Source organism: Fukomys damarensis, unplaced genomic scaffold, assembly GCF_012274545.1.
Source record: "Fukomys damarensis isolate Sample0158 unplaced genomic scaffold, DMR_v1.0_HiC HiC_scaffold_19, whole genome shotgun sequence".
Taxonomy (NCBI): Eukaryota; Metazoa; Chordata; class Mammalia; order Rodentia; family Bathyergidae; genus Fukomys; species Fukomys damarensis.
The window spans coordinates 61,853,208-61,862,928 of NW_022900931.1; the positions used below are offsets into that span (position 1 = coordinate 61,853,208).

Below are 9,721 nucleotides of genomic sequence, written 5' to 3' on the forward strand. Positions count from 1 at the left end.
CTGCTCACCGACCGGCCTCCCGTCCTCCCGCAGGTCTTATTTCCGCCTCGCCGTCCTCCTCGCCCTCCCAGTCTCCCCCCAGCGACCCGCCCGGATTCCTCCTGGCTCCTCCCAGCTTCTTTCTTCCTCCCCCATCTCCACCTGCCTTCCTGCCCTTTCCTGGGGTTCTCCGAGGCCCTGGCCGGCCGGTGCCCCCATCCCCGGCTCCAGGAGGCAGCTGAGAAGGATGGGGGGGCAGATCTCGGACTCATGAAGAGGGCCCTCCCTGCGCTGGGGGGTCTGCGCTTCCGGAAACTGTGAAGATCTCACTCTGCCCCCCCCCATCTTCAGGACCAGGATTTGCACCAAAGCACGCGCACCTACTCCCGAGCCCCTCTTCCGCGCATAGCTCTCCCCCGCCCTGTCCCACCAACCAAGGACTCTGGCACCCTCCGGCCCTGGGCCCCGGTCTGGAACTCCACCCAGATGTTCACTTCCTGTCCCCTCCTTGAGCTGGTGGAAGCAGGGAGCAGCCTCCCCCCAGCCCTCTATCCGGATGGATGAGGACGGAGGGGCTTAGGCAGGCACTGGTAACAATGTAAATTATTAGGCACGTGGGTTAGATTTCATTTGTAATAAACTATTTTTGTACCATATCCCCTGCTTGTCTGGTGCCGTCCTGAGGAGGTCTGGAGGAACCGTGGCGGTGCGTGCACGCCCGTGTCAGACTAGCCTGTGACGCCGGGACTTCTGGTGTGTTTGGTCAGGAATCGTGTTCCTATCCATTACTTCCTGCGTCTCCCCGGGGGACCCTGTCACACACCGCAGTGTCCTGGGATATGTTTCCGGGGGTCCCGGCAGGCCGCAGTTCTGAGCCTCCCTGGGTGTCTGCGGGGAGGGCGCGGCGCGTTCCTAACGCTGACTGCCTCACAGCGGAGGTCATATTTTACTCAGTGGCTCCACAGGGCCCCCTGAGACACACAGCCTGTGTTTTGACCCTGGGACAGGTCTCTAGGTGACAGCATTTGTAACACATCACCACAAGTTCAGTGGCTTTTTAAAAATAGCACAAATGGGGCCAGGATTTAGCTCAGTGGTTCCCCTGCCTGCCTCGTAAGTGCAAGGTCCCGAGTTCGATCCCCAGTACCGAAAACACAAAACAGAGCGGCACCAATGTAGCCAGGTGTCGTGGCCCACACCTGTGATTCAAGCGCTAGGGAGACTGAGGCAAGAGGACTACCTCAAATTCAAGGCCAGCCTGGGCTACACGGCAACACCCTGCAAAAAAAATAAAAGAGGGCCACGGATTTAGCTAAGTGGCAAGCGCCTACCTTGCAAGCGCAAGGTCCTAAGTTCAATCTTTGGTACTGCACATAAATAAATAAAATAAAATGAAATCATAAAAAGGCAAGTACTTACTCTCTTACACTTCTTGAGATCAGAAGAGCAAAATCTGTTACTCAGGGCCATAGTCCAGGTGTAAGCCGGCAAGTTCCTTCTGGAAGCTCGGGGAAGGAACCCTTAATCACGCCTTTCCCACCTTCCGGACGGGTCCCTTGTCCTGGGCCCGGCATTGGTGTCACTGAACTCCTGTTTTCCATCAACTCTCCCTGGGGTTTCTGCCCTCCCTTCCATCTGACCCTTGCAAAGATGGTGGCTGCCCTGGTCCTCCAGGATTCTCGGCTCATCTTCTGGGATGAGAATGAGTTATGAGGAGCCGCTTTCGAGTCTGGCACGATCAGAAAAGCACATAACGGTGATGGGGTCACCTATGTACACCCAGGCTCCTGATGGGGGTGACTCAGGTACTACTGTGTCTGCCCCTGACTTGGTGTCCACTCAGCTGCCTGATTGGATGGTTAGTTTCCTGCGTCGGCTGAAACAAATCTCCACAAACTAAGTGTTTTAATAGAAATTTAGCCATGGGTGGTGTGATCCCAGCTCTCCGGAGGCTGAGGCAGGAGGATCCCCGAGAGTTCCAGGCTACATTGTGAGTTCAAGGCCAGCCCGAACTACACAGCAAAACCCTGTCTCAAAAAAAAAAAAATCTCCCAGTTCTGGAGGCCGGAAGTCTGAAACAAAGTGTCCACAAGGCGGTGTTCTCTCCACAGCTCCAGACAGGGTGGTTCCTGCTCCGTCCAGCTTCAGGTGGCTCAGGTGTCCCTGTGTGGCCACATCACTCCCATCCCTGGCTGCCCCTTTGCATGAATCCCCTCTGGTGCCTGTGTCCTTGCCTCCACTAAAACTTCCTGGATTTAGGGCCCACCCAGATTATCTGGGACAATCTCAGCACCACATTCTTAGCTTCATTACATTTGCAAAGATAATCTTTCCTTTTCTTTGAGAGGGGATCTTGCTATGTAGTCCAGGCCAGCCTTGAACTCACTATGTAGCCCAGGCTGCCCTTGAATCTACAGCGATCCTCCTGCCTCAGCCTCCTGACTACTGGGATCACAGGTGTGCACCACCAAATCCTGAAGAGACAATCTTTGCAAACAGGGTCACATTTGCAGGTGGCAAGGCTAGGGTTAGGGTACGGAAGCAGCTGTGTGCGAGAACCTCCCTGTCCCTCGTGACATCCTCCACAAATACAATGTCGCCTGTGTGAGCACTGCCACCCTCCCCACCTGTGTCAGGAGCACAAGTGATGGAGGCAGAGTGAGTTCAAGTCTTGTCCTTCCACTTCCTGGCTTTGTGGCCGAGGTCAAGCAACTTCACGGTCTTGAGCCCCCAGTTTCCTCATCTGTAAAATGAGGGCACAATGATGGGGTGCACCGACTAAGCATGAGTGAAATGAGCAGGTGTGGTGGTCACACCAGCAACCCCTGCACTCTAGGAGGCTGAGGCAAGAGAATCCCAAGTTCAAGTTCACCCTGGGTGATTCAGGGACTCAGTGAGACACCCGTAGAACTTTTAGCTCTGTGTGAAGGCTCTGGGTTTAATCTCCAGTACAGAGAAAAGAAGGAAGGGAGGGAAGGAGGGAATTCAAAATCAATTAGCAAAGTGTATGCCTCAATCCTTTAAAGCTACAATCCAGAAACCCTATTGGCCAGAGTCTAACTGCTCTTCTCACAAGGAAGGCTGGGAAATGTAGTTTTCTCTGAGCAGCATGTTCCCAGTTAAATCCAGAAGTTTCTACTAAGAAAAGAAAGGTAAAGAATGGTGTCAAGGACAAGCGTATCTTTCACACCAGGGCTCTGACACCAAATAACCACAGGACCCTGGCAGAATGACCTGTCCTGCTGAGCCTAGAATTCCCATCGGTACAGTGGGGACAACACCCCCCTCTCAGGGTTAGCAGGGTGAGGAAGATTTAGTAAGGATGGCGGGCGCTCAGCACAGGCCCTGGTCCTGTGTGCGTGTGTGTGTGCATGTGTGTTTGTGTGTGTGCGTGTGTGACTGTCCCTGCATCTGAGGGCTGAACTCAGCACTGACCTTGCTAAGTTACTTCCCTAAAACAAAGGATCTGGCTTCTCCCCATGTGGAAATCCCCTCAGCCTCCCAGACCTTGGGACCCGGAGCATATGTCCTGCCATCCTCTTCTGCTCACAGGGTCGGATGAGAACTCAAGGGAGGGGGAAGATGGAGGCCTTCATGGGGCCTCCGTCTCCAGGGCCTCAGAACTCAGCACTGCGCCAAGCTCCGAGACTTCTCCCTCGGCGGCTGCACCAGCATTTTGGGTCCATCCCCAAAGGAAGATGTCGTCTCCTCCGTGCCTTTCTCGGAGACCCCAGCCCCTGCTCACAGGGTCACTGCCCTCACCACCCCGGGTAAACCCGGAGAGGCAGAGGGTGTCGCTCGCAGGTGCATGCGTGAGTGCTACCAAATCCTCAATGTTGACCACGTTTCCAAAAAAAAAAAAAGATAGTGAGAGTGAGAGGCGGACAGAACACACCTGCTCCCTAGGTGTCTGCGGAGCCTCACATAAGCCAAACCTTTGTTTCGTAGGCGGCTGAGAAGGAAGCTACTAACTTAGACCCAGATTCTGTGGTTCACCATAAGCAGCGGCTCAAAGTCACTACCCAAAACCGGACAATGCCACATGCCTCCAGCTACGACGCCCTGAGAAGGTCACTGGGTCACTTCTATAACATTCCTGGGTCAGAATCGAAGCCCAAGGAAGCACAACCAGGCCCACGCCAAGGGCAGCATCCTGAAAAGAAGGGGCTTGGAATTTCGGAACTGTCGCCATTCCAGAAAACAAAGAACACCAGAAATGGAAAGAAACCATAGACACAGGAGAACAGAGCACAACACACGACCCCAGAGTGGATCCTGAGCCAGACATGGTGTCGCACGCCTGTCATCCCAGCACTCTGGAAGGCTGAGGCAGGAGGAGTCCAAGTTTGAGCTCAGCCTGAAGAACTTAGTCATTTAGCAATACTCTGTCTCAAAATAGAAAATAAAAAGGGCTGGATGTGGCTCAGTGTGAAAGCTCTGAGTCCAGTCCCCAATGGTGAAAAAAAAAAACAAAAAACAAACAAACAAAAAAAACCCTGGATAGGAAATTTTTGCCACAAAGCACGCTGGATACAACTGGCAGTTTGAGTAGTTTTAGGTTCCTAGGGTTCCGTCACTGTGTCACGCCTGCAGTTAGACTGCATCAGGGCCGTGGGAAGAAAATGTCCTTGTACCTGCAAACACAGCTGCAGTATTTGGAGGCAAATGGATGTGAAAAACGTGTTCTCGAAGGGCTGGTGGGCGGGCTGGGGAGATGCCGGCAATGATAAAGCAATTGGCGCCGTGTTGCCAACCGCAAATCTGGGCGAAGGGTGTAGAAGACCGCTCTGCCCTGTCCTTGCAGCTTCTAAATTTCAAGTGACTTCCAAAACAGCGTTTCCTAATAGAAATCAGAGTTTAAACGCCTGCTGGGCTTTTGTTGTTGTTTTGTTTCTGTGGAGCTGGGAACACAGTCTGGGGCTGTTAAGGATCCGTGTTGCTAAGAGTTTCTAGGTCTGCAGGCATCTGCGGTCAGTCTGGGGAGTGCAAGGGTGAGGGTGCTGCTTAGGGAGTGACCACGGCGGGGGCGGGACCAGCGAAGCCTGCAAAGCTTCAGTCCCAAGGGCGGGACAGCCTTGCTCAGAGCGCCCTCTAGTGGTCGCCCTGAAGCCCCAGCCTCCGGCGTTTTGTATAACAGATTGGGTTACAAGGTATGTGTCCTACCACGCACAATCTACCCAAAATGTACAATTCCATACTTCCAGTGCATTCACAGAACTCTGCAATCATCAGGATCCAGTTTTTTTGTTTATTGGGCTTTTTTGTGATACGGAATCACTGTGTCACTCACGCTGGCCTTGAACTCACATCAGTCCTCCTGCCTCAGTCTCCTGAGAGCTGGGATTTACGGGCTGGGTAGAATCCGTTTTAAAAGCTTTTTTCAGCCGGGTGTGGTGGCGCAAGCCTGTAATCCCAGCACTCGGGAGGCCGAGGCAGGAGGATCGCTGTGAGTTCGAGGCCAGCCCGAACTACATGGTGAGACCCTGTCTCAAAAAACAAAACAAAACAAAAAAGAAGAAGAGGATAACATAGGCCCTGGAAGAGCAAGACGGTGGCCTAGCATCCCGTTTTCTAGGTTCATCCAAGCTGTAGCATGTATCAGAATTTCAATTTTCTAATTGCCAAATAATATTTCACTGTATCAACACATCACTATACTTTTTTTAAATTTTGTGATACTTAGGATTGAACTCAGGGCCTATGCACTGAACTATAGCCTCAGCCCTTTTTATATATATTTTTAATTTCAAGACAAAATCTTGCTAAATCACTGTGTTGCCCAGCCCAGGCTCAAACTTTTAATCCTCCTGCCTCAGCCTCCCAAAGAGCTGTACCTTTTTTTTTTCCTTTTGTTTTGTTTTGGAGACAGGGTCTCACTTAGTAGTCCAGTCTGACCTTGAACTCACTGTGTAGCCCAGGCTGCCCTCCAACTCACAGCGATCCTCCTGCCTCAGCCTCCCGAGTGCTGGGATTACAGGCGTGCTCCACCACACCTGGCTTCAGAGTGTTTTTCAAAGCAGCTTCAGCATGTGACATTGCCACCAGCAGCATCAAAGGTTCCAATGTCACCACACCCTTGCCAACCCTTGTCAGCGTCTGTCAGGTATGATGGCCAGCTTGGCGGGTATGAAGGGAGTTTTGTTTACGGTGCTGGAGATGAGGCCCAGAATTTCAAATTAGGTCAGCTGGTGCTACAGTCCCAGCCCGAAGTGGGATTTCCTAGCAGTTTTGAGTCTTACTTTCCTGACTGACAATGGCTTTGAGCATCTTCTCGTGCCATCCATTTCTTCTGTGCCCAAGATACAACCACGTAAACTATTTCTGCAGCCACATGTGGTGGCGCACACCTGAAATCCCAGCACTCGGGAGGCTGAGGCAGGAGGATCACTGTGAGTTGGAGGACAGCCTGGGCTACACAGTGAGTTCAAGGCAGACTGAACTACATAGTGAGACCCTGTCTCAAAAAAAAAAAAAAAAAAAAAAAAAGAAAAAATGTTTTCTCACGTGTGACGCCAGTTGTTTAAATCAAAGAATCAGCAGTGTCTTTGAAGCCAGTATGTGCTCATATCCAACCCCTTTTCTTTTTTCTTTTTTTTTTTTCTTGGAACCGGGGATCGAACTTGGGCCCTTGCACATACAAAGCGGGCAGCTGAACCACTGAGCTAAGTCCCCAGCCCCTTCCAACCCCTTTTCTGTATCCCGGGACACGATGGTCAGCATCACCGCGCATGCGCCTACACCGCGCATGCTCTCACATGAATGTCTCAGACATAGGTAACCCCAAGTAACACGTAGCACTGTTTTCAGGTTCTCACATTTGACATAAACACCGTTGTGCTGCAGTAATCACCCTGTACTTACTTTTTAAATTCATAGTATTGGTTTTCTAGGCTGCTGTGACAAAGTCATCAGCTACATGGCCTACAGTGACAGATGTTCATTGGCTCACAGTCCTGCAAGCCAGAAGCCTGAAATCAAGGTGTCACAGGCCACACTTTCTCTGAGGCCCAAAAGAAAGGTCCTTCCTTGCCTCGCTTCGGCTTTTCACCGTTTCTGGCCATTCTTTATGTGTGTGTGTGTGTGTGTGTGCACGTGCAGAAGCTTGTACCTGTGCCCCAGGTCCCTTCTTCTAAGTGCCTGTCACAGAAGAACGCCTGTCACGTTAGATTTCATCCCCCCCGCCCCAGCATGATTTCCTTCCACTAACCTGCTTACATCTGCAGAGACCCTGTTTCCAGGTGGTGAGGTGGTGAACACCTGCAGTCCCAGCTACGGCCAGAGTGCAGGAGGATCAAAAGTTCAAGACCAGCCTGGGCAACTTATTGAGACCCTATCTCAAAAGGTGGGTGCGGGGATGTAGCTCAGCAGTGCAGTGCCTGCTGGGCAATCGCGAGGCCTTGAGTTCAATTTCCGGTACCAAAAATGAAGAAAAAAGATAAGAGATCCAAAAAAGTATGTGTGTGGGGGGGGTAATCCATTGGTAGAGCACTTGTGCTGCATATATGGTTTCCTGGGTTTGCTCAGTTCTGCCAAACAAACAATCAAAACCAAATCCAAGCCATCCCTGTAGTCCTGTACTACATTCCTGTAGTCCCACCACTGGGGAGGCTGAGGCAGGAGGACTGGAGTGAGTTTGAGACCAGCCTGGGCTACACAGTGAGACCCTATCTCAAAAAACTAAAAGGAAGAAAGGGGCCGGGTTTAGCTCAGTGGCACCGCGCCTGCCTGGCAAGCGCAAGGGCCTGAGTTCGATCCCCAGTACCAAAAGAAAAAAGAAAGTGCATTTCCAAATATGGTCACGTTCACAGGTTCCCGGGGACAGGACAGAGGCGGAGGGTTGCTCTCAAGCGTGCGTGCCTCATGACACCTTAGGTCTTGAGCTGCTGGTGCTCACCTCCGATTCATTTATCTCCAGTGCTGTGTGGGATCCCGGTGAGTCTCAGGCCACCATTTACTCCGCTCTTCTCCCGGCCACATTTCCCTTTTTTCCCACTTTTCTCCGTTTCCGACAAGACTGCAGTTAACATCCCTCAAAATGTCTCTTGGAGTTTCTCACGGCAGTATTTTTTTCAAATGGCCAACCAGGATCCATTAGTGGGTTATGAAATCAATTTAGTGGCTGGCAAACGTGATTTTTTGTTAATGAATGGAATTAAATAGAAGATATTAAAGTGCATGCACGGAGCCCGGGCGAGGACCGTCCTCGTTTTGATGCCCTGTGGAGGAAGCAGCTGGCAACTAGCATTTTCTGGCAGACGGTACTGCGAGACTCAGAGAGATCCGACGTCCAGTAGCTAGAGCCAGTTGCTAGGTGATCCCGCCAACCCACTGAGGAGTCCCGTCAAGGCTCTGGGTTCTAAAATTGGGGCGAGGGAGAGGAGCCCTTCATCTGGTCCTAAACCCCTCACCTCCCACCTCAGAGAGAAATCAGTGAGTAAATTTTTATAGAGGGCAACTGTCAGACGGATGCTAGCTACTGTATTCTCATTTTGTTTTGCTTTGTTGAGCCAGAGTCTCGCTACGTAGTTCAGTCTGACTTTGAACTTACTATGTAGTCCAGGGTGACCTCGAATTCTCAGTGATCTTCCTGCCTCAGCCTCTGGAGCGCCGGGATTACAGGCCCGCCAGCTCTTAACTAGTCTATTATCCTCAAGTTTGAAACTCGAGCTTGCGATCAGAACTTGGCTAGGTCTTCTGGGGCGTGGCCTGCGTGTGGGGGCGGGGCTGGGACGCTGGGGCGTGGTCTGCGTGTCCGGGCGTGGCTTTCATGTCTTTGGGGACGGAGACACAGCCCGGCTCAGAGCGCCCTCCCGTGGCTGCCCTGCGCTGCGCTAGGTTGAATCAGATTGCGGTTATAGGTTCAACTCGCTGGAGTGAAAACCACGCCCAGCCAGCCCTGTGCATTCTTTTTTGCTGTGCCATCCACTGAATCCAGGGCCTCCTGCAGGCGCTGTAGCCCTGAGCTGCATTTCCAGCCCTTATTTGAGACAAGGTCTTGCTAAATTGTCCAGGCTGACCTGAAATAATGATCCTCCTGCCTCAGCCTCCCGAGTAGCTGGCATTACAGACGTGTGCCACGACACCCAACCAGTTCTGCAAATTCTTGTTCTTTTTTATTTTAATTTTTAGTTTTTTGTAATTCCTCTTTCTTTGTTTTTGTTTTTTTGTTTTGTTTTGTTTTGTTTTTTGGTTCCGGGGATTGAACTCGAGTCCTTGCGCTTTTGCAAGGCAGGCCACCGAAACGCTGAGCTAAATCTCCGGCTATATTTTTAGTTTTTTGAGACAGGGTCTCACTATGTAGTTGAGACTGACCTGGAACTCACTATGTAGCTCAGGCTGGTCTCGAACTCACAGCGATCCTCCTGCCTCAGCCTCCCAAGTGCTGGGATTACAGGTGTGCGCCACCACGCCCGGCTACATTCTTGTTCTTGAGTTCTCTAAACTCCAGCCTGATTTCCTGCATTCCCCTCAGCTGTGGGGACACAGGGATACTTGGGCTCTGTGCCTTCTGGCTGAGGGTCGGAAGGGTGGCACTCGCCCTCTGACAGACCCTCCTAGGAAGCCCAGCTCTCGGACCTTTAAGGCCACCCCACGACCCAAGACTTTTAGCCTTAACCCAGGGCTGCTGCGCCCCAGAACCACTCCCTGCTCTCACTGCCTCCGCCTACCAAAAGTCCGAGGACCCCCGAGGCCCTGTCCTGGCGCCCATCCCTCGCTGGCACCCTACCTCAACCCACTCACC

The 9,721-nt window shown here is 52.0% G+C and overlaps 1 protein-coding gene across 1 annotated transcript in view; it reads left to right on the forward strand.

The window, feature by feature from the left end:
- Window positions 1–631, forward strand: part of Bcl3 (BCL3 transcription coactivator) — a gene marked incomplete at its 5' end in the record, with an annotated part of 9,951 nt that extends 9,320 nt beyond the window's left edge. Inside the window, one exon of the mRNA XM_033765999.1 lies at window positions 6–631. Within this exon, the coding sequence (XP_033621890.1) occupies window positions 6–221 (216 nt within the window). The remainder of the gene's footprint in view (window positions 1–5) is intronic.
- Between the last annotated feature and the right edge of the window lie 9,090 nt (window positions 632–9,721).